We start from the raw sequence: 23,416 nt of genomic DNA, 5'->3' as shown, positions 1-23,416 counted from the left end.
CTCGTTGGCCAGGAGGCAGCCTGGCAGCTTCCGAGCTAGGCCTGGGTTAGCTCTCGGCTTCCTCTTGCGCTGCTTGGCATCCCTCATTGTCCACATCCAGATTTCCTTAGACTGACCGCCTCAGAAGTCCCATATATCTGGGCACAGATTGCACGTTCTTTTGTCCTAAAGCAGGCCTGGCCCTGGTGACTTTGGTGACAATTTTCCTGTATCAGCCTTCACAGGTGTTCACATGTGACGGGCAGCGTCGCTAGAACCAGCGGAGCTGCTCGGAGGATAAAGCCAGGCCATGGTAATGCCTCCGTTTCTCCCTGTTCCTCAGCATAGAGATGAGTTGTATCCTGCATTTGCAACTATTTTATTGTAATTCACCATTCATTTTGGGGGTAGCAGTGCCAGCTTGCACACCCCTTCCCTTTCCGACAGCAAGGACTTGGCAAACTTTATGGTTGCTTTGGTTTCTAGGATTCGGTGTCGCAGCTCACTGGCTCTGTCATGTAACGCTAGGCTGAGCTGGGCCTTATTATCCATCTTGTACGTGCGTATGCTCATCTTGTTCCAAACAGGTTCTGGGTTGGAGAGACATGTTAGATCAAGCTTCCCTGATCAGAATTGCTCGCTTTCATGGGTTTTATTAAGCAATCAAACATAGGTAAAGACACTGTTTCTGTCTGAAGATGTAATTAAACAGAGAACAACTAAATTCTGCGGAGAAAAGCTGAATTCTGAGAGAAATAAATCGCATGGCAACCCTGAGCTCTTTCTGTGTGTTCAACATCTGATCATACAAATGTTTTTTCTTTCTGGGGCCTGTCAAACTCCCAGTGGAAACGGATTTCAGTGGCACTGGGCTCACACAGCATCCTCCCCTGAAATCTCTTAAAACAAATCACAAATGCAACATACAAAACCTCCTCAGTAAACCTCATCTGAGAGAGGAAAAGACAGAAGCAGAGGCAGAACGTGTTCAAGGTCACAGAGGGGCTTTCCAGCACAGTTGGGAAAAACTGCCAGAGCCAGGTGTCCTGACCTCGGTCCTGAACCCGGAGGGAACCCAGCCCTCCTTCAGGGGGCTTACCCCTTGGTAAATCTGGGGCCATTTAGTAAATTTACTAATTTACCCATTTACTAATCACTCATTTAGTAAACAACGTCGTTATTACAGAGTTTTTCACCGTACACAAGGATGCCTGGAGGGTGACCTGGTGTTACTGTGCTATAAAGAACGACGATAAGGAGAACTTGGAGACCAATCGCGGTGATCTTTACACCTCCCCTGCAAAGAGCTGCCTCCTTTTCTGATGCATGCTAATTTATAAATAGCCCCAATTCCGCTACTTGGAGAAAGCTTTCGTTTCTCCTTGTACTTTATGTACATGATACTCTGCAGTGGAGAGCAGATGTCTGTACCAGATTCTGCTCCTGTGGAAATCAGCAGTGGAAGACTCCGAGGCAAGACATGAAATTGCATCAGGGTTATCACCTGTCCTCGGTTCAGAGCTCCTTTTGCAGCCAGACTGAAAGGCCCGGGAATGCCCTTGGACTTAGCGTACTCTCGAGCACATGCCTGGGTCTCTGCTGGAGATGAGCATCCTGTTGTTTGCAGAGTCCAGTTACAGCTAAAGCTGAAAAAAAAAAAAAAAAGTATCTGTCTGCATAAACAGGAATTTTCCTCAATTGCAGGAGCCAGCAGAGGACACTGCTTTGTCTCTGGCTCTGAAAGGGCAGAGTGATTTTTTTTTTTTGTTGTTGTTGCTTTTGCTGCCTTCTCCCTGCTCCGTGACTCTGGTGGCACCTTCGGCAGAACAGTTGCTGTCCCTTCTGGTTTTTTTACCCATATCCATCAGAGGATTGTTTTCTAGATTGCTTGCTGCTGCTGAAGCTGTAGCAGTAACGCTCCTGTACAGCTTTACTTAAGGGACGGAAGAAACAAAACCACATGACAAATTGGTCCAATTTATCACAGCAACAGAAACCTGCAATTCAGCTAAATCGCCCCCACAGGCCAGCTTAGATTGCGTCAATATTTAATGACCTGAGCACTGCTGCCTTCACGGCTCCAGCTTCACCTCTGCCCCTCCTCACATCGCAGCGTGCCCCCCCAGCTTTGTCACTCCACCGGTGAGGGAGGGTGACACTGCTTCCTCTGGGGTGAGCAGGGTCTGTCTTCAGGCTGCCAGGGCAGGCCTGCTTGCTGTCCAAAGTGGCACAGCCCAGACCTGCCTCGCACGACCAAATTCTGCCCTTTTTCCTACCAGGCTGGACCACCTGTGCGGCACGTTTATGCCCAAGTAACAGCTCTCAGCTTTCCACACATGCCGATAAGTGAGAGCAGAACCCATCTCAGCTCATGGCCTCTCCTAGTCTTTTTTTTTGGGTGACTGTATAACCCAGACAGGACTGGTAGTAGGCTGGAGGTGGCTCCTGTTCAGCTGCCTACGTCTGTTCCCATTACTCAGGCAGGAATATTTTATCCCAGAAGGAGCTGCAGTGAAATTAAGCGCCAACAACATGTCCTGCACATGGTGCAGGAGGACCTGAAAAAAGGATGTGCCAAGCAATGCCAAATTCCTCTGACCTGTGAGCAAAAAGGGGCTGCAGGGGAGCTCAGGGATCTCTTTTGCTGGGCGCCACCCTCCAGGCTCACCACACCAACTGGCATCCAAGAGCATCTCCCAGCTCCGCCCCGGCATGTTGCAGTGGCTCCTTTCTGGCTTGCTCTGCCTGAGATAGCGACGGGAACAAGTGACAGGTTATACAGTTACCTGTGGCCATAGGCACGTTCCCTCACGGCTCCCTTGCCTCGGTTTCCCTGAGATGACTGAAATCTCCCAGGGACAAGCGTGAAGTAAGAAGAGGCATTTTTATTTATCAGGGCAGTGGTGGGCTGGGGGAATTTGTGCTGCTGGGCTGGAAATGACCCAGCAACTCAAATTCCTCCAGCAAGACTGCACCTTCCACCAGGCTCTCTGTTCACTTAAAAAACCCCATTATCCAGCAAATTGCATATTCCAAAGGGGGAGCTCATTATGCACTCCAACAGCAGTGAGTGGCAGAGGCCATTACCATTACAATAAATGGCTTTTTGGTAAAATGGCTCTATAATTCACTTGGTATTTAACACTGGCCAGGGGGGCTCATCTCTTTACATGAAATACATTAAGCAAAGCACTTTTGTGAACATCCCCCTGTGCTAGAGCTGTTATAACGAGGGTGATTAGGAATAAACATAACAGCAGAGGCCGCTGTCTCAAAATAGTTTGGGTCAGCGGCTGCAAGGGCAGTGCAGAGGACTCGTGGATTTGAGGGAACAGCTGGCTTGCTGCAGTTCCTCCAGAGACGCTGGGCCTTTTCCAGAACCAGAGCTTGGTAGCTTTTGGGGCGTTGCTTCCATCCCATGGAATGCTTGGTGACTGTGGTTGTAGGGCACCTGTCTTGTTATGGGCACAGCCTGAAACTAATAGCAGGGCTGTGCAGAACAATATGTAACTCAGCAGACACATACAAGCGCCCTGGCAAATACTTAATGGATTGTTCCACCAGTTAACTCTCCAAGAATGGAGCTGAGAGCCAATTCAGTGCCTTCCAAATCACAGCTCTGTTAAAAAAAAATTAACCTAGAGCACAGCTCTTCCTCTTGGCAGCTGTTCAATTATTAATTTCAATGTATCAGCTGCATCTGAATGGGCTTGGGCTTCTGCCCACTATTTCTATTTATTTGTTTTCCGTTCATCTCCACTAAAATTAAAACTCAAAACCTTCTAGAGAGAATGGAAAACAAACATGCTGAACCAGTATTGCTGCCCACATACAACTGGCAGAAATCACTGTGCTTTTTCTTCCTCTGCAGTGATGTAAGATCTAATTCTTAAGACTCTCTGGGCCTCTCACCTAAAAAAAATAGCGTAAGCACTACAGCACTAACTGCAGTCTTGAGTTCTTGTTTTCTGGGCACGTCGGTAAGCAGCATGCTTCGGCCCTTGACTGTAGGTTTTTACTGTGTACCAGGTCACAGTGACTGCAGAGGCCCTGTGCTGGAGACCTTTCTGAATTAAACAGCATCTGCGTGGCTCAAGCTGCTGGTCCAGATGGGCACATTGAAGCTACAATCCCATATAACATTTTGGACTGCGCCCATGTTACAATGCACTGCATTGGCTGTGGAAAGAAACATGTTCTTTTAAAGGAAAACCCATATAATCCAAGAATATTGGTGGGCTTTTCCTCCTCTTACTTTTTCCCTTGTTGCTATCAAGAGGCTGGTGGAGGTTCCTCAGGCCAAGCTTTGCCTGTGCTGACTGGAGTTAGCTCTTCTACCCTGCCTGCCCTAAGCACCCAGCCTGCCTAGTGCTTGCTGGACTTCTTGTCCGTGTCTTGGTTTGTTCTGAACCCATCTTTCTCTCAAAGCACATCACCTGATAAAATGTTTTGGTATAAAAGCACAAGCTTTTACAGTGGCCTGATTCTTTACGCATCCAAGCGTGAATAAAAACCAAAAAGCCAAAGGTTAGGAACTTACTTTTAAAGTGATACAAATTACAACATATCCTCGTTTACAAGTACAGTATTTAAATCCTATTTGCAACAGCACAATCAATAGGATCTAACTGTTGATGTACAGGAAGATATTCTTAGTAAGATAAGTAAAATGCACTAAGATAAGGCTTTGGTCTTTTTCAGTGCTCTGTCTTATAATTTAAGTGTTTTCCTTCTATATAAACACATGCAAGTGAATGCATAGTGCAAAGTATCTGAGCGTGGTTGAGCAAGAATTTCTTCTACCTGTTACCTAAAAGGACTTCTTTCCACCAATAAACAGAGTTTCCAGTTCTGCACTTAGGGCATCATCAGGAATGACATCATCCTCCACAAATTCCTCTCCAAGCTTCTTCCACCATGGCCCGCAAGCGTATTTCAGCATAGCATTGTGGGATTGTCTTGCCTTGGTAGCTACAGGGATTGATCGACTCCTAAAGACATCAAGATCATTTTCCGTGCTCTCTGCTAATGCTGGAGCATCTGTAAGAATAAGGAGAAGAATTATTTTTATGGTTTTACCAGCACTTCAAACAAACAAACAAACAAACAAAAAAAGGAGCACTACCCTCCCACTTCCCACTGTCCTAGGTCACTCTTTTCCCCATGCTGTCATTACAATTTTATGGCTGCATGATAAACCAGACTGGAGAAGCAATCCAAATTAAGGCTAATCTGAAAAAAAAACCAAACAAACCCATAATGGGGGAGGGAGAAGAAGGGGGGAAAGCAGGACTACTTCATTCAGGTGTAGTGGTGGCATCCACCTAAACAACTTCTTGTGAAACTATGACCTAAGAGGAAATGAGCTCCTGGTCGCTACTGCTGGATCAGCGCTTCTCGCGCAGGGTGACATCAGTGTAGTGTTTCCACCGCTCCGGCACAGCAGCGCTGTGTATTCCCTGCCTGGAGGACCCAGCACAGTGGAAGAGTGTGTTGCTGATTTGCCTGATCAGGGAGCGATGAGCTGCAGTGACACAGCATGTGACAGACTAAGTAATGGAATTCAGTAACTTGCTGAATTTTGTCTGCTTGGGTGCTCTCTGGTGGCTGCAGTTTGCTATTCTTGCTCTTTCACTCCAGGCTGTTTGGAATTAAGATAGCACAATAGCAAATTCAATTTCAAATAAAGCCAGGCCAGAGAAAATGAAAACATGACTCAGAATTCATAGCTCAATGATTTCCCTTCTTATCTGGAAGTGGTGAGAGTGCTTCAACCAGCAGCTTGCTTACAACACAAGAAAACTGAACAAAGCAAAACAAATGTAGAGGAAGAGGTTGCGTGAGATCCCCTTCTCAGAAACTGTAATGCTTTTTACAGGGCCATTGCTTTTCTTGTGAACAGATCAGAGAGAGACTCTAGCAGAGGAATAAGCTGCTCCTTGAAAAGAAGGTGTATATATTTAACCTATAGCAACATGGGGACAATCTCTAACAAAGCCTGAATGAATCTCAAGATAAGGCATATGGCAAATGAAGGAAGATACTTCAGTTTTGAAATGAGGCTTTACCACTGTTGCCTCTAATTTTCTAAATTAGTTTAATTCAAACGGTAATCAAAACTATGACCAGAGCAGTCACGTACTCATTAGCAGCTTCACATCGGTGTTGACCTGAGCCAGTAATGCCTCTCTCCGCTGCACTGCTCTCTGATCCAGTCTGCTCCTCAACAGGAACTGTGCCAGCTTTTCCTGGGCCTGCATATGTAATTCTTTACTCATTTCTTCTGACATTTCAGGAGCCTGGAGGAAAATAACAGTTTGGTACCATTAGCAGCTGACTATTTTAGATCTTTTGGGGGCAGAATAATGTCTAAACAAGGAATGGAAATACTGTTCTTAATTGTTAACCTAATAATTTTGCTTCCTCTGCAGCTCTCTCCAAAACTATCCATATAAATTTTCCATTTTCAGTTTGCTTTGACACTTTTTATTAGATTAATGGTTAAAAGTCCCAATATCCTAGTACCTTGCTCTCAAACAAGCAGGGTTAATATATTCATACCTCACATGGATTATGTTGATTGGAATTTATGAAGCTGAATGTATTTCATCCCTACAGTATTTTATGTTGCATCATTAATGCGAATTATGAAATGACTAAGAAACAGACCGGATGCAACTTGATGTAGTCATCCACCTTCTGCTGCAAAGCTAGTCTCTGCTCATCAGTCAGTCCCTTGGGATCTTTCCAAGGAGAGAGAAGCCTCTTCTTTCTTCGTTTTTCCAAGAATTTACAAGCCTTTGTAAAGAACATATGAGAATATAACAATCACAGACAGGAAGTTTGTCTTCTTGCTCTGTTTGTAATCAATCAGTGAGAGAAAAAACATTTCAGTACTGCATCTGTTAAAGTATAAATTTAGCTATGATGTTGAAAAGACAACATACAACAGTCAGCATGAATGCTAAATAATAAGTAAGAACACTCATAATACATTACTGACTCACCTGTAGTGTGGTGAAATTCCAACCTTAGCTTTCAAAGTGGCAGCTCTTATATTTTAGTTACAAGACTGTATCAGACTTTGTAACTTATGCAAGGTTTAACCTGTCTAAGCAACTTGTGGCTCTAAACTATCATCCTCTGAATAATTTTTTTTAATAAATTATGGCTACATTGACAGTAAGAGAATAAAAAGAGCTTTTTAAGGCATCACAATAATCCACTAAGTTTTATCCAATGTTAAAACTAAGTATACATACTTACTGCTCTCTGAATGATGACAGCTGCTTTATACTCCTTAAGAGACTGTCTCTGTTGATGAAAATTTCTTCTTGCTCTATATCCTCGCCAGAATCTCTGGATAGTTATTGCTGATTTCCCCTCCATTTCCTCCATGTACTTATTTACCTGACCTACAAATGTATCAAAAATCCAGTTGTAAGAAGGTGAGTTGGGATCTCTTAACAATTCACATTTTTATTCCTCAAACTAGACAGTGCCAAAAAAGCTTGGGTGCTATCAGTTAAAAGCCTCTCTTCATCCAAGGCCTACTAGCTGCAGGCCACGTCTCAGAGACTTCCAGGTGCAAAGGAGCTTCACAACACAAGAAACCTGGGTCTCCCTTTCTCCTGTGCCATTTTGAAGGGAGCAGATCTTGATCAGTAGTTACTGAGCCCTTGCAGAATTAGTTTTCTGTCAGATAATTGGGTCAGGAGAAGAAACAGTAAACTGACTACAGTGCAAACAGACATGCAAGAATAGGAAATATATTTGGGAAAACTGTTCTTAAGGAGATCCAGACAGTTTAATCTTCTGAGACAGTTTAATATAAATCATACTGGCATGGATGATTTCCAGTAAGGCCAGCTGTCGTTCATGGAAGAGTCTCATGGCCCTCTGTCTCTGAAGTCGCATTTGCAGTTTTAGAGACTCATCTTCCTTCTGTCTTTTTAAATGCTGCAGCCCCTGTTCCCGTTTAGCTCTGCAACAGACAAATACATTAACAATTGGCTTAAGTTGTACATTTCTTAAAAGCATCTCTCTTTCTCTTTGCATTAAATGGTCCAGCATCGAGGGAGGAAATCCACAAAATTATCTGCCATCCCAGCTGCTGGCTGCAGGACCACAGGAAGCAACAAGAAGTCACCTGCAAGCTAACAAATTACCACACAGTCCACAATCTCAATACTCAATCTGGTATCAAATCAAAGGATGTATTTTCAGTTAGGATAAAGTTCTAAGGACTTTGAAGGGAACGATGCTCCATGTGGGATGTTCACAGCTATCGCGAACTAGAACAACAACTTTGATTCCATCATCTGTGGAAGAGGTAAAGCAACATTAGCCATCTGCTCCAGTATGCACCTTTTCCAGTGCACCCGTCAGCACACATGGCACCTGCTTTCCATAATACATTTATTATTTTTGTACTGACTGCAAGAGTAGATCAGAATGTTGGCTGTTAAGGCTCACTTCTTAAATCTGGAAGGATTTTTTTTTTCTCCAGGAAATACAGCCTGACACATTTTCTCCATCAACTTTGTTACAGAACACTAGAAAAGAATTTTCTTGCAAATTCTTTCCAATCTGTACTAGTTGTTGTAACTTGATGTTAGGATGTTGCCCCACTGTGCTTGGCACTGGAAAAGCCCCAGCAGATGTTTCACAGATGAGATAACTGAAAACTCTGTAACGGGCCCTGAAGTGTTTAAGCTAATAATAGCCGGTATATCAATTATATACACACTAACATATTAATAGACTAATATATTAATACTAAATATACAGATGTATTGATACTAATCATTACTGAGACCACTTGGAGAAGGTCTCAGTGAAGCATGAGGAGCTGTGAGCTAGGGCTCCTCCTCTTCACTAGCCCTTCTCGTCCCCATGGACCTGACCTCATTAGTAGCTTAATGATGAAGACTTTACGAGTTCACCCCACAATGAGGTAATGATGTGAGTCCTTCTCCTGTTGCAGCAAAATCACTTGCTCGCTCAGGACCTGAGTACTCCCACTGGGCCCACAGCTATGAGTTCTGCTCTCCTCTAGCACTTTTTCCAGGGACAACGAAAGGAGCACCTCAAGCATTAGGAAAGAGAACAAACGGATGGAGCACAGGCATAAGGGGTGCCAGAAAGGGGGAAAAAAGGCCATAGGCTAGAACTGATGTCCAACAATTTTGGTATTGCTGCATGTCACATACCTTTAGCCTCACAGTACTACCGAGTTATTTGCTAGTATAAATAGAGTTGTGATTTTTCCACCAACCATACCTTCTCCTCAGTCTCCACAACTGGGTGGGGAAATATGGGACGGAAGCTATTTTGTAAGAGAGACACTCTGGATTTAAAGACCTGGCCCTAACTGATAAACAGCCTCCACCACGATCTGGGAGACCATAATCCTTTTATGACAGTAATGCAGACTCGAGGCATGCCCACACATCTACCTACAGAGACGGATCATGATATAAGTGATTACATCAGAACGGTCTCAAGGAAACTTGAGGTTTTCAGCCCACACATTTCTGCAAATTAGAGCTGTAAATCTTTGCATTTTTATCCAGGCAGGCACATATTATACTTCTAAGCAGAATGATGTCACAGGACCAAACAGGACTTTTGATGACATTTTTTGGATAAAACTATTAATAATTTTCCCTATAAATTTTTATCAGCTCCAGTAGGTGGAAAACTACAAGAATGTTTAATGAACTTCTCAGACATGCATCTGTGAAACTACCAATAGTGTCTGTCAGGTATTTAAATGTTTCTTTGATACTGATTCTTTCCTGTGTAGTCTGCAAATAACACCTTCTTCATTCTCTGTTCCTCCTAATGATAAGACATATGTGTTTGCACAAGACCACACTGTGACAGGGAAATGCCTCTGAACAAAAGCAAACCACACACAGAGTAAGAGCCAAGCTTCCTTCAGCAGTTCATGGCACAGATCAGGCCCCTACTGATAATCTCTTTATATATATTAAATAGTTTGATTTTTGACACTTGATTAATACAAATTATTGTAATTTTAACAATTTTACAATTAGATATTTAACAGTGAACTAACTTCATTGAAAAATTACAGGCTTTAATATTCACTGAGGAGACATTTCTGAAACCACAGAGTTTCAGAAGTTTATAACTTGCAGAGTTTAAGATCTTCCACTGCAGCTGCAAGTGAGCCAAGTTTGGAGTTTCAATCTCAGCAGCATTTAACCACACTTGTTCTAAAGTAAGTCTGTGAATACAGCCAAACCCTGACTGTTAAAATCCAAAAGTCCTCTTGAAAGTCCTTCTAAAGTCCTGCTTACAGTATTTCAAACACTACTTTTCAGAGTAACACTAACTGCAGTTTTGACAGAAAAAGAACAACACTGGAGGTGTACAGTTACTGTACTGTACTCAGTACGCTGGGATTGATGCAGCCATTGAACATACAACTGTAAGAACATTAATACATTTCCATTCCTCTCAATATTAAACAAACACATTCAAAAGTCAATTTAAATGACTGAAGAACTACTTACAATACTGAAAATATGACACAAGAAAGCCAAGTATCTTGCCGATTGCTGATAGCTTTGCCACCCTTTCCTTTCTGCTTTACCATGTTTTGTCTTAGCCCACCATCCAAGTTTTCCGGGCTATGATTTGGCTTGCAGGCTTGCAAGGTGCCTGATGAGGGCAGGAATATTGGCTCAAAGTGTATGGCGGAGTACAAAGGAGGGACAAAGATGTCATTCTTGATGTTTCAGCACAAAAGTTGGAGTGGCTAGTGGCCTTGAAAGGACACGCTGCTTGCTGCTGCAAATCTTCCAGAATTTCAAGATTACATTCTAGATAGTCCAACATCTTCTTAATGCTAGCCTAGACAACAAATCGTAACTGTCTGCTTTTTAATATCTTGACCATAATGCAACATGATTTCTAATTGATTTCTAAGATCTAGTTTTGACATGGTAGTGCTCAACATGTGCAAAAAAAAAGGTTGAAAAAACCTGCTGTGGAGTCTGAAATTGAGTTACATCCCTTAACCTATGTTAAATTCACACTAAATTTCTCAAAAGAGTTAGCCTAACATGCACTAACATTGCTGCGGAAACCGTACTTCAATTAACACAAGCATTATTTATGTAGCTTCATCTTTCTGTGGTGCTCCAAGTCAGAGGATACTATTTCTAGGTCAGTGAAGTGACTCCACTTCTGAGAGTCAAAGAATTCAAATATTAATGAAGAACAAGGTCTTGCAAGCACTATACTGAGCAAGCACTATAGGCCTTGGTTTCTGCGGCACTCTGGCACGGCAGATTAGAAACTCCACGACAGCTCAACATTCAATTTAAGGTGGCATTTTCTGTCAAGTTAACTGTGAACCAGTTAACTGTTCTACTATCAGTACATCATCTTCTAGTGCTATTTAGTGCAATCCCATGCTACAGTGTGCCATGCTTTTAGTTTTCCATATGCCATAAGTTTTTACACAGAAAACATATAAAAGCATCATAGAAGTAAGTTTTTTCATGGAGAAGTTTGGCAGCTGGGAAAGGGACAGTTGGAGCTTTTGGCATCAGAAGTGGCAGGTTGGTACTGCTAGAAAAGCACACTGTTTGGATGTTCCTGCTAAAAGAATCTGTAGTGAAACAGCTCATATTGGCATTACCTTTATGTTTCAGAAATAACAGCTGACTGGAAAAAGGGATGTTCAAGATGAAGGAACTCTTGGTCAGCCCAAACTTACACCCTGGAACATGGGAACAAATCCTCCAGGAAGCTACTTCCAGGAAGGGTAGGAAATGAACGGGGAGAGCCAGCATAGATTTATCACAGGCAAATCATATTTGATCAGCCTGACTGCCTTCTGTGATAAGACGACTGGCTCTGTGGATGAGGAGAGAGCAGTGGATGTAATTTTCCTTGACTTTATAAGGGCTGTCACCACAGCCTCCCATGCAGGACAGGGATGACACTCAGAGGAACCTTCACAAGCACAGAAAATGGGTCAACAGAAACCATATGAAGTTCAAATGCAAAGTTCCACACTTGGAAGAAAATAACCTCAGGAACCAGGATAGCTGGGCACTGACTATCTGGACAGCAGCTCCAATGAAAAGGACCAGGGGTTCACGGTGGGTGACAAGCTGAACGCAAGCCAGTAGTGTGCCCTTGCAGTAACAAAGGCTAGTTGTGTAGTCGGCTGCACTAGCGAAAGTAGAGGCAGCAGGTCAAGGAAGATTATTATGTAACTTTACTTGGCACTCTTGAGGGCACACCTGGAATACTGGCCACACTCTACTGGGCCCTCCAGTAGAAGACAAATGTTGACAAACTGGAGGAATAGAGACTGTCCAGACTGGGACAATTAAGGTTATGGAATGTATGATACAGGCAAAGAGACAGGGTTTTTTAGGCTCAAGGAAGGGAAATCTAATTTCTGTCTTCCACTACCTAAAAGGAAGGGAAGACAGACAGATTTAGAGGTGCACAGAAAGAGAACAAGAAGCAGTGGTAAAGAGCTGCAACAAGGAAATTCCCACTGTCTGTAATGGAATAATTCTTCACAAGGCAAGTCATGGAGCACCAGGACAGGGACCAAGTGAGACAGTGAGATCTCCATCCTTGGAGACTTCTAGAACCAGATACAGCCCTGAGCAGCCGGATCCTGTTTTGAGGCTGGCCCTACTTCAAGCAGGAGGTTGGATTAGATGACCTAAATTTTTCCTGTGACTCTGTGACCTGAGAAAAAACAAACCAAATCAAACCTTCTTACTAGAGTCTTCTCTTTAGTGCTTTTTACAAAGCCATACTGTTTACCTGAAGCTCCTCTGTAAAGTGGTCACTGCTTGGGGTAGTTTTTTCAGCCTTTTCCTTGTCTGAAATCCCCTCCACATAGCCTGGATTACACAAGCTGCTTGATGCTGCCTCTGAAATTAATAAAGCAGTTGGTAGGATATTTTCTCTGCATATAAACCCACTTTATTACTGCTTGCATGCTGGGAACAATCTCAACATTTGGCCAAAATCCATCAGTTTTCAAATGGATCAAAATTCAGTATTTGTAACAGCTTGGGGAATTTAAGGTCCTATAAAATGGTTATTTTCATGACATCCATACTTGCTCCAAAGGCAGCTAATCTGATCATCTAGATTGATGCTCTCTGTGGTAAACAAATGAATCTACAGCACAAATATAAAATATATATTAGCTGCAGTAATCAATGTTAGAAATTTGCATTTAAAACACCCGAAGCACTTGATATTTCACATGGTGATTCAATCAAATCCCCCATTTGCTCCAGAAAGATAAGTCTGGAGAATTAGCAGCAGGAAAAATGTTACATTTGCAGTATGATCAGAAGTCACTGAAATGCAACAAGCATGAAAAAAAAAAATCAATTCTATTCTTAAATGGATCTTAAAAAAAAAACAAAAAAAACCAAAAAAACAAAAAAAACAACCCACAACACAAAACACTGCTCTGTTGAAGATGAAAGCAGGTCTCTACAAACATAACTCTGATTTCCTTTAAAGTATTCCCTCTGACAAAGCTGCATGTAAAATTTTGGTAAGCAGTTCATAAAGCACACATCAACTCTTTTATTGGGAACATAGCCCAGAAAGTGTTCTTACTGAACATTTTCTCCATATGACTTAATTCTATGTGAATGCTGCCTAGAATTCAGAGATCTGAATTTGTAACACTGATGTAAGAAAAGCAGATATCATTATTTTTGGTTTACAGTTAGCAAAACTAAATTTTTTTTGCCCCCCTACACTTGTATAGAAATCTATGGCGAATCTGCAACAGAAAGTAAATTTCTTGAGTCACAGTCACCTTAATCACTGGACAATTTCTTGATATCTTAAAAAATTACAGAGGGAAAGAAATAAATAAATGGGAAATTTAAAAAATTTGAAAAAAATAACACAGGCTTTGAAAAGTGTCACCAAAGCGATAGAACAAATCCATTCTAAACATATATAAGTCACATGTAACTCAGATTTCACATATAAAAGTTTCATTAAACTTCAGCACCTGCATTTCTCCTTTTCCATCAGACTGTTCCAAGTACAGCAGGTCCAACAGTTGATTGAGATCCCTGTCAAATCCTTTGCCAGTCCATTGTTTATTTAAAAGCCCTTTTAATCCTAAGAGAGAGAGAAGCAGCATGTGATAGCACCAGGGTTAGTTTTTCTTTTCAGAATTTCAAACTAACAACTTACAAGTCAAAAAATCAAATCTGATTCTGTGTGCAAAAGAACACTAGATTGGAGCTGAACACCGTCAGCCATCTTTGAGTGTCAATGCAGAATACTGTCAATGAGTACCTGGTGCTTCAGCCATCACAGAGAATTATTACGCAGTGATTTTAATTTTGTATGTCCAAGTCACTGTCTCTTGTGTCTACAGAACTGGCAGTTAAATTATCAATGTACTTTCAGTGTCTTATCAGTAAGTCATTGTAAGGTACTAAAAGGATCCCCATGCAAGTGCTATTGGCACTGCTTTCATATTTTTCATAAATTAAATGTATTTTTTTATAACTAGAATTCTTTGATGTCTTATCTGTATAGCATTATCTAACTGTCAGTACCTGTGCATCCAATCCCTGAGACGAAACAGCTTTTCAGGTTCACAGTAGCTAAAAAGCACACTTGTGCTCCCCTCACAACACACACACACTGTGCTGCGGATAGGACAGAGGTAGACAGTAACACATGCTTTTAGCTTTTAGACAGATGCCCCATCCCTGGAAACATTCAAGGCCAGGCTGGACGGGGCTCTGAGCAACTTGATCTGGTTGGAGATGTCCCTGCTCCTTGCAGGGGGGCTGGCCTAGATGACCCCTAGATTGGTCCCTTCCAACCTAAACCATTCTATGATTCTATGAAATCCCAGAGCTTGAGAGTTGTTCAGGGAGTTGGAGGGAAAAGGAAGGAGGGCAGGAAGCAGACGTGTTTGGATAGCCTCCTGAAGAACTGCAGATTCTACTAACTCTTCCATTTTCAAATCATTGTCCATAAGCATATCCATACACTGGGCAACTCCAACACTCTTATACATACAGGACCTGGATACGGAGCACAAAGTCCTTCATGCAAAGAGAAACGGCACCTCTGTTCTATCACACGTGCACCATTTTGGAAAGATGATGACAGTTAAATACTTGAGAAGAGAGACAGGTGAGACTCCAAATGGAGTCAGTGGGTGCCCCAAGGCTGCCTGAACTCTGCAAAAGCACTTAGCCTGGCTACACAAGGCAGTTCCCTCACAGAAGACCTGCGCGTCTGACGCAACTATTTGCAAGTTTCTGTACAGACTACATAGCCATATGCACGTTTCAGCTACTGACAGGGAGTACCTCAAGCATACCTCTCAAACGTGCCAACCCATGCAGATAAAAAGAGCAGGCTCTCCTGGAAACCTGACGTAAAGACTATGCTAGTCTTGGAGATGTGAGGTTCAGGTGGTGTCCTTGCCTCTGGCAGGCTGCCTTTACTGACAGAAAGCCTACACTAAAGTACCTCATCGTGGCAACGGCTCTCAGCCATCAATCATGAAGCCAACTTACTTGAATGAGATGGCCAGATGGTGGAAATGCTGTAATGCTTGCTTTGTTGCTGCTATTCCTCAAACTATCTAAAGGATTCCAAATCCTGAGGGAAAACTAACGTAAGGACTCTAACTTAAAAAAAAAAAAAAAAAAAAAAAAAGAGGAAAAAAGTGATTTTTTTTTTCTTAGTAGGAACAAGAAACACATACAGAAGAGAAACAAAAAGTTTCTAGATGACTCTGGCATATTGTGACTCTAGAGCAAAATAAAGCACAATCCTTTGATGGAGACTTGCACCTCTTCAGACAAGGCAGCATTCAACAGCTAGGATGATCAGACCATCACAGAAGCTTCACAAGAATCCGCAATGTGATACCAGCCTCAGGCATATTACACTTAATTTCATACCAAAAGGAAGCTCTCCTCTCTCAGTTCTGTAGGCAAAAGGATGGCAAAGCTGCCCATCTGGTCTAGAAATTTATCTGGCTGGTACTGCCTAGTAAGTAGTCAGCACAAGTGTGAAAAAAGGGAACTGGACCTTTTTGTGTAGCATACCCACTTCTTACTGTCCTTGTCCCCAAACGACTGAGGCTACTCACAAGTAGTTCTAACCATCAATAACACCCAGAATATAAAAGATCCAGCAAACATCAAAGCCTCTTTCTTAGCCTCCATGGGCATGGCAGAGGACAAAGGGGTTTCCTGGAGCTCTCCGCTAGGCTAGAAACAGAAACATTAAATGGGACACCTCATTAAATAATGAATAACATAGGGCAAATTATATGCATACTTGACCTCCTCAACTGAAGGCATCAAGACAAAAATGATAAACTCATTGAATGAATTCTGGGAAAGAGCTCATTCCAATCACTTGGACATCAAAAGACAGTCAGTTCCTCAGTAATGGAACAGCACCTGTCACATAAGCAGACCTGTAAGCCAGAGTCGGAAGTTGGCTTTAAGTAAAACTTTCATGCTTCTGGATTAGTGAGCCTTGGCACACGGCTCTTACCGTGGCAGTACTGGCACCCTGCTACTATCAACATCCAACCTGCACAGGAAAAAAGATGCAGAAAGAAGTAAAGCACATCAGGTCTGAAGCAACAAACAGCAGTTTTAAGAGACAAGTTACCACATGCAGAGTCCTCAATACACACCAAAAAATAAATCTAGGAAACAGAAAGAGGTGCGGCACCTTAATCTACAATGAAAATGAACAAAAGGGAAAAAAAGAAACAACACAGCACTGCAGTTTCCATCCGTATTGGACAGTTACTGAACTGAGATGGGAAACCTCCATCTTTGTATTGTTAGTGCAAACGTAAGAGGAGGCTGAGTGATTGGTCTCATGTATATATACAAACCTTTGTAGCGAACTGTGAGTAACTTCACAAGCTGCTTGTAAAATTTTGCCACCAACAACAGCAGTTTTGTAGCAGCATTTCCTATGACAGGATTGGTAGTAGATGAAAGCTTATAAACAAGTTCATCCAAAACACAGTGAAGGGTCTCTTCATCAACCTGAAGCAAGACAGAACTTGAAAAAGAAGGGGAAAAAAAAAAGGCAGGGAGGGCAGAATTGAAGTGTTAATTACAAACTATGAGATTTTTAACAGTGACTTATTTTTAGGCATTCAGCAAGCCACCATCCCCAGCTAGCTGAACCAGCAATCTGATCCAGGCAGCAGCATTGTTTCAATCAGCCGATGCCCATTCCCTCAACTGAACAAGTTAAAGAAAATAGCTACTTTTTCTATTTCTACAACAAAACCTAGGAAAAAAACTCCATAACAATTATTATATACAAAGAAGTTCTATTTTACCATGCAGTAACGAACTGAGTTTTAAATTCAAAATTCAGAAAAATCAAGGATAGAAAAACAACTAACCTATTGACTCTCAAAATATTGTGTAAAACAGACATCATTATAATTGCTGTTTCAACATCATCTGTTATTAACAACTGCAGGAAGTGATCATTTTGCAGTACTGCAAAAAAACAAAACCAAGCAAACATGAAATCACAAAATCAGAACCAGACTTAAAAGTACCATAAAACAAATAAACTTCATTGTGGAACATAAGCCATAGCAAGTAAAACCAGATACTGGTTCTGGAACAAACTCCCTCTTTTATAATTTTTACACTGAAACTTATTGGCATAAATAAACTACTTCAACATCCATAAAACATGTTCAGCCCCGTTTTTCTGCCTTTGGATATCCCTCAGGCACTGGTGTTGCAATGGAATAAAAGCTTTCAAACCTTTTATGTTACACTAGTACCAGTTTCTTATTACAACAGTGGACTTATCACTAGGGCAACAATATCTGGAAAAGATAAGGACTTCAACCTTGACAGTTTGTTACAGTAGGTTTATTTAATGCAAGTCCACAGATGTCAGTAAAAGCACCATCTTTTTTTTTATTCCAGTATATCACTGTCTACATATCTAGAAATTTTTCAGTCTGTGTGTGGTTTTAGTTACACATCTTATGATCCTTAGGTTTTTGTTCTATATTAGAAACAAAACCAAATCCTGCTTTTTTATTTCAGTATGATTAACATTGGTTTGATTGAAAGTTTATTTTGGTCGAAGTGTAGAGAGAAGTTTGTTAGACATTTGCAAAACTTCCTGGCATGACAACAACTCCAGAAATATATTTTCAAGTCTATCCACTTTTCAGGGCAGGCAATGTACTCTGGTCAAATTTCTGGATACGTTAATCAAAGACAGGTAAAGAGATCAACTGTACTTTATCAGAATAAAAACCTGATTTTTAAAAGGTACAGAATTACAAAGGGAAATTCCAGGAAAACACTTTTAATGTTTGTCTCTGCAAGACCAGAAGGGGAACTCTTAGTATTTCCCTTTAGTGGATCTTTTCCATTTTAGATATTACTGTTTCTGTTGAGTGGATTATTTTCAGAGATTGATTTAACATCTACTCTAATTTAGAAAACTAGGTGGAGATTAGCTTAACAGTGATTCTTGATATCTGTAGTTGCCATAGATACATTTTCAGCTGTTTTATGGGTTTACTCTTCTCTTACCACATGTTGCTATCCGAATATGCCCACCGAACAGCCAGCAGATGGCATCAGTTACTGTTCGGAACCAGCGTAAAAAATCTTGTTTTTCTTCATCCTAAACAAAAGAGAAGTAGGTAAAAGCATGAGCATCTTCACTGAGGACTTCAACTTGATGTAGTGGGAAGGTTTCCATGCTTCAGGGATTTGGAGACCAAAGCCCCATCAAATTCCCAGATAAGGCTGGTGAAACCAACCAGTCAAAAAAATAAGTTGCAAGTCCTTCAAGGCCAGAGATCCATCAAGAAAATCCAAACATACTAAAAAAAAAGCATCCATTCCTGAAAAACCCCTAACAGAGAGACAGAAGTCTTGTTTACTCTTTAAAAAATATTTGATAGCATAGGAGGGCTAAGAAGACAAATAATAGCTCAGTACAAATGCACCATGGATTTAATCCACAAAGTAGAAAGTGGGTTATTTATGATTAAAGCATAAGGGGGAAAAAAAAAAAGAGGACAAAGTGGCAAAGGACACAGTTAAAATGGAAAAGGTTCCTAAACACTGGCATGGTGAGGCTTCAGAAGCACCTCCTAGTTGGAGGTCGGGGAGCAAACACCAAACCACTGTTAAGCTGAAGTTTGATCAGTTTGCCAAACAGACTATGTTACGTGCTTGCCTGTGATAACACTAGACTGGAAAAAAATGACCAGGAAGAATCCAGGTTTTGAGATGTGAATGCACATACAGATGCATAGTGTAGTCTGTATTCCAGGTGTGAGCCACAAGCCACTGGAAATCTAAAATCTTCGTGTGAGACAGCAAAGGAGCTTTTGATAGTACTACACTGCTGGCAAATGTTGTTATAAAGCACATGGTCTCCCACATTAATTGAGCCTCCACAAGTGAAACTCTGGAAAGCCTATTCCTACACCCATGCTGTAAGTCCCAGCTGCCAGTCATGGTTTAACTGTGTATTTGGTTCTTCCTGACAATGAGAGATACAAAATCACAGTAATAAGTTAAGCTGTAATATTATCTGCTCTGTGTTTAGGTAATATGTCAGTTTCTGAAAGCTATTTCAGTACCTCCCTTGACTTCAAAGACTTGTGCAAAAAAGCAAACAAGGGCAGAATAAACTACAAATCTCCCCTAGTAGAGTGGGATGTCCAAAGTTCCACTGAGCAAGCATCAAGTCTGGGTGCCCAGTCACCTCTGAGACCACAAGGTCTAAAAGCCAAAGTACTAATTATAATGTAGACTGCATTTGCATTCAAAAGAAATCTTTGCCCACAAGCATGACTCAAGTAGCATGTAGGCTGAGACATAATAAGAAAGTGCAGGGGAAATTACATATTGTGGATAAGACTTGAGTCTCCGGGGATGTCACTCGGGAAGCTTCCTTCTTAAGCACTAAACGCGCTGCTGAAGTATTGAACTAACAGAAGATATGTCCCCCTACTCATACTTTCCGATAATTGATTGACTTTGTGGTGTCCAGCACAATACTCCACACCAGCGAGACGAGAAATTAGATACTAAGGGGAAATGAGGATATTAAAAGAAAAGAGGATATTAATCAGAATCCATTAGGTTGGTTATTTAAATTACTTGTGTCTTTTGTGAGGCATTTTTTTCTATCATACTGCTCTAATTCTTCTATCCTACCTATAATTGCATTCCTTCTCCCTGCATTTAAAACTTGCAGAAAGCACTAGCCAAACTCTCTACACAAACTATGGTCACAAACTAGCTTTGCACATGCAATGGACCGAATGCTCCACAATGACAGATTTCAGTTTCAAAGCTCCAAGGCGTAAGAAAAACTACTGTAATTTCTGGAAAATACATTTTCATAATACAATATTATTCCCTAGAATAATATCCTACTCCTACAATACATAACCTTGGAAAGTTTACAGGGGTTCTCTGCTCTTTTAATGCTGAAATTTAAATACCTTGACTGCTCGGATAAATCGCGCTTGCAAGCGTCTTCCTAAAAACAGGAGGTTGTCTATAGCTGAAGGAAGGAATTTCTTGTAAAATTCCTCAGGATCTTCTTTCACCTCTAGTCCTACACAACAGTGACTGAAATGGGAGAAAAATAAAAAGAAAAAAAATCAACTTGAATAGTTGAGGGCCTGTTTGAACAGCTTTGAATGAACGTTGTCATCAGAGAAATGCTTCACTGGCATGGGACAATTCAACGCTGAACAACAGTTAACTGCTGTGACTGGCTCCAAGGTAGCTGCCTCAAAGGGAAAGGGAATCACTGGCAGGCTGGGGACAGCAAGCGTGTTACTACTTATCATAGCATGTCTCGGATTAAAACCTATCCGAGGCACTTTCTCCTTTAGCTTCACAGGATCTATTCAGGCTCGTCCCACATGCTAGGGAAGGGCTCAGAGGAAAAGAAAGGCAAAATAGAAAGGTAGAGAAAAACCTGATAAAGGAAACCTGATGAAGGGAGTGCAGGTCAGGCAATGAAAATATGTATTAAAAAATATTACTTAGCACAAAATTTTCAGTGAGTCCGTCTACAACTTTCCTCTAACTGAGGAATACAGGGCTAGAAATCGGTTCTTCAGAGGTTTTTTTATTTTACTCACTGCAAGCATGTCAGTAATTTCTGGAAGACTTTTTTACAAGAAACTGCACGTTTTACAACTGTGAAGTTTTTCAGTTCTGTACTCCACACAGATATCAGTATAATAAAAGAGTGTTCCTAACTTTTTATGAATTTTGCTTTCTGACATCTTATCTGGGCTTTGTTAGCTTTTTGTGAATGCACACACATAATGCTTTGCTTACCAAAGCCCTTGAAAAGTAAATTCTAGGCATGAAGCTGAGATTCATCTAGTTACAAAAGGACATTTTTATAGCTAAAATAAATCTCGGTGTTCTCTGCAATCTGAAATAGCTTATAGAGCATGATTTAAGTAACTCTGGTGATAAATCTCACATCTCTAAGTGAAATTCCTGGCATTAAAAATTCATACTGCAGATATGGCATAAATAAGAGATGCTTGCCTAATTACTTCATGCCTTAGAATTCTGCTCCCTAGTTAAGCCAAAATCAAGTACAACTTCAGGAAAATTTAAAACGTATTATTTTCCTTACACTGAAAACTGAGATTGGATCACTGGGGATTTGAGTTTAAAGTTGTCTTATTTACTAGCTATGAATTACACTTAATTATGTCCTTCTTATAACATCAAGCTATCTACTCTGTATGAGCTGTGTCCTCTATTATGCTTAAACTAGATATTTAAAATAGGCACAGTAAATAGATGTTTAGAGTCAAGCCAAGCTTGTGAGTCAATGAGGCAAACGATTTTTGCAAGATGAAATCTAAGTAAACAAACTTTTTGTAATAACTGCAGTACAAAATTAGCAATTACTGGGTAAGAACTGTGACGCTGACGAATACTGTTCACAAAAAAAAAGGTAAAGCCAACACAAAAACTGTTCCCACCAAACAGTTTACCCAGCTCAATGAAACACAACGCAAATGAATTAAACAGGACCAATTAGGCTAAGCCTGACCCCTCTGCTCTTGACTGCTCCCTGCACTTTAACCTTGGCCTTTCCTGAACAACAAGCCTTGTTCTGAACGGGAGCCAATGAATTACAGTTTGAAAAGAAAAAGAGCAAGATGAAAGGCCAGAAAGAAAACAAGAAGAAAACTTCTTAGAAATTTTTTTTACCTTAGTATCTCTGCTAGCTGGGCAGCAGTAGCCCAGCCTCCACACAGTCGAGAGTGGTCTTGTTTAAGGATCAGCAAACAGTACTGAGTAAGCTCATAATTGTATATATCTTGCTTAATTTTTTTTGATTCTTCACACCCTGAGGAAGCATTATTTAAAATTCCTGTGAGAAGACAGCAGGAGAGAGACAGAGAGGAGCATGAGATTCTGATGGACAATACGGACTCTTTATTTTTCTTTTTCCAAAACATAAGGGGAATATGTGCACACAGAGCCAGGATTAAGGTAATTCTAAAAGTGCTAACAACAGCATATTTTGTCAGCATTTTTCACTCCTACAGCTAGAATCCATTTGTTAGATTACATGAGGACTGGGAAGGATAGCTAAACTTAAAGTTTCCATTTTCTCGTTACAAATTTAGTAGTAAAACACATATTACCTGGGATATAGCCCATTCCTATGAATTTCCTAGGCCAGAGAAAACCACAACCACTGTGAAACATATAGCTTCCTTATAATTACATCCCAATTTAGAACAGGACCTAACTTGTTCCTACCGTTTCTATGAGCAGTGGCTATGTGGCAAAAGGAAAGACAGGGGGAGTCACACAGGAGCTCGCAATTGCGTTTCTATGTTAAGACTTAAAAATTGAATACTGACGACCACTCTGGCTCTCTACCCTAAAGCACCGGGAGAAACGATTTGACCAAGTGTAAGACCCTTGCCGACATCAGCAGGGGTCTTAAAAACACGGTGACAGCCAAGAGGGAGAAAATACTTCCTCTCCATTTGCTTCCCAGCTTCTCCTCCTTATTGTTGCCACGCCAAACGCCACTCAATACCACTTTCAGGAAAAGCTGTATTATCAACCTTACCGAGTTTCCATCCCTGCCAGAAACATTCAGAAAAACTTTCTGTATTTAAGGAGGAAGGTCTGTCCGTACTTCACTACCTCATCCTTTTATTTTAGAAACGGTATGAATTACCCTTTAGCTTCAGAAGTAGCAGGGGGATGTCCTGGTCTCTGCTCTCAATGACCTGAGCAGCTAAGGCCCGTACCCGTGGATCCGCAGCTGCCAGCCCAGCGCTGGGCGCGTTGGCCATAGGAAACTGAGACCATCGATTCAGCCT

The 23,416-nt window shown here is 41.3% G+C and overlaps 1 protein-coding gene across 4 annotated transcripts; it reads right to left on the bottom strand.

Annotated features, from left to right (window-relative positions):
• Nucleotides 1–404: 404 nt before the first annotated feature.
• On the bottom strand, nt 405–23,410 carry IQCB1 (IQ motif containing B1). 4 transcript variants are annotated; one of them, XR_015258861.1, is made up of 15 exons: nt 23,272–23,410; nt 22,284–22,446; nt 20,534–20,663; nt 18,600–18,693; nt 17,435–17,534; nt 16,910–17,082; nt 14,027–14,139; nt 12,805–12,914; nt 7,821–7,963; nt 7,246–7,394; nt 6,649–6,777; nt 6,122–6,278; nt 4,790–5,019; nt 1,484–1,625; nt 405–569 (listed from the first exon to the last, which is right to left on the bottom strand). XR_015258861.1 is itself a non-coding variant. In XM_010115580.2 (14 exons), exons 1-13 carry the CDS (start codon nt 23,387–23,389, stop codon nt 4,790–4,792), a joined length of 1,809 nt encoding a protein of 602 aa, XP_010113882.2. In that variant the 5' UTR covers nt 23,390–23,410; the 3' UTR covers nt 1,137–1,625. The 4 variants fall into 4 exon arrangements, 3 of the variants coding, with proteins under 3 accessions (XP_010113882.2, XP_086606509.1, XP_086606510.1); XM_010115580.2 differs by lacking the exon at nt 405–569 and having other exon boundaries at nt 1,137–1,625; XM_086750383.1 differs by lacking the exon at nt 405–569 and having other exon boundaries at nt 1,137–1,619.
• Nucleotides 23,411–23,416: the final 6 nt, after the last annotated feature.

Source organism: Chlamydotis macqueenii, chromosome 6 (genome assembly GCF_036417535.1).
Source record: "Chlamydotis macqueenii isolate bChlMac1 chromosome 6, bChlMac1.mat, whole genome shotgun sequence".
NCBI lineage: Eukaryota > Metazoa > Chordata > Aves > Otidiformes > Otididae > Chlamydotis > Chlamydotis macqueenii.
Note: the sequence above shows the minus strand (reverse complement) of the source record. Positions and strands in the feature narration are given on the sequence as shown.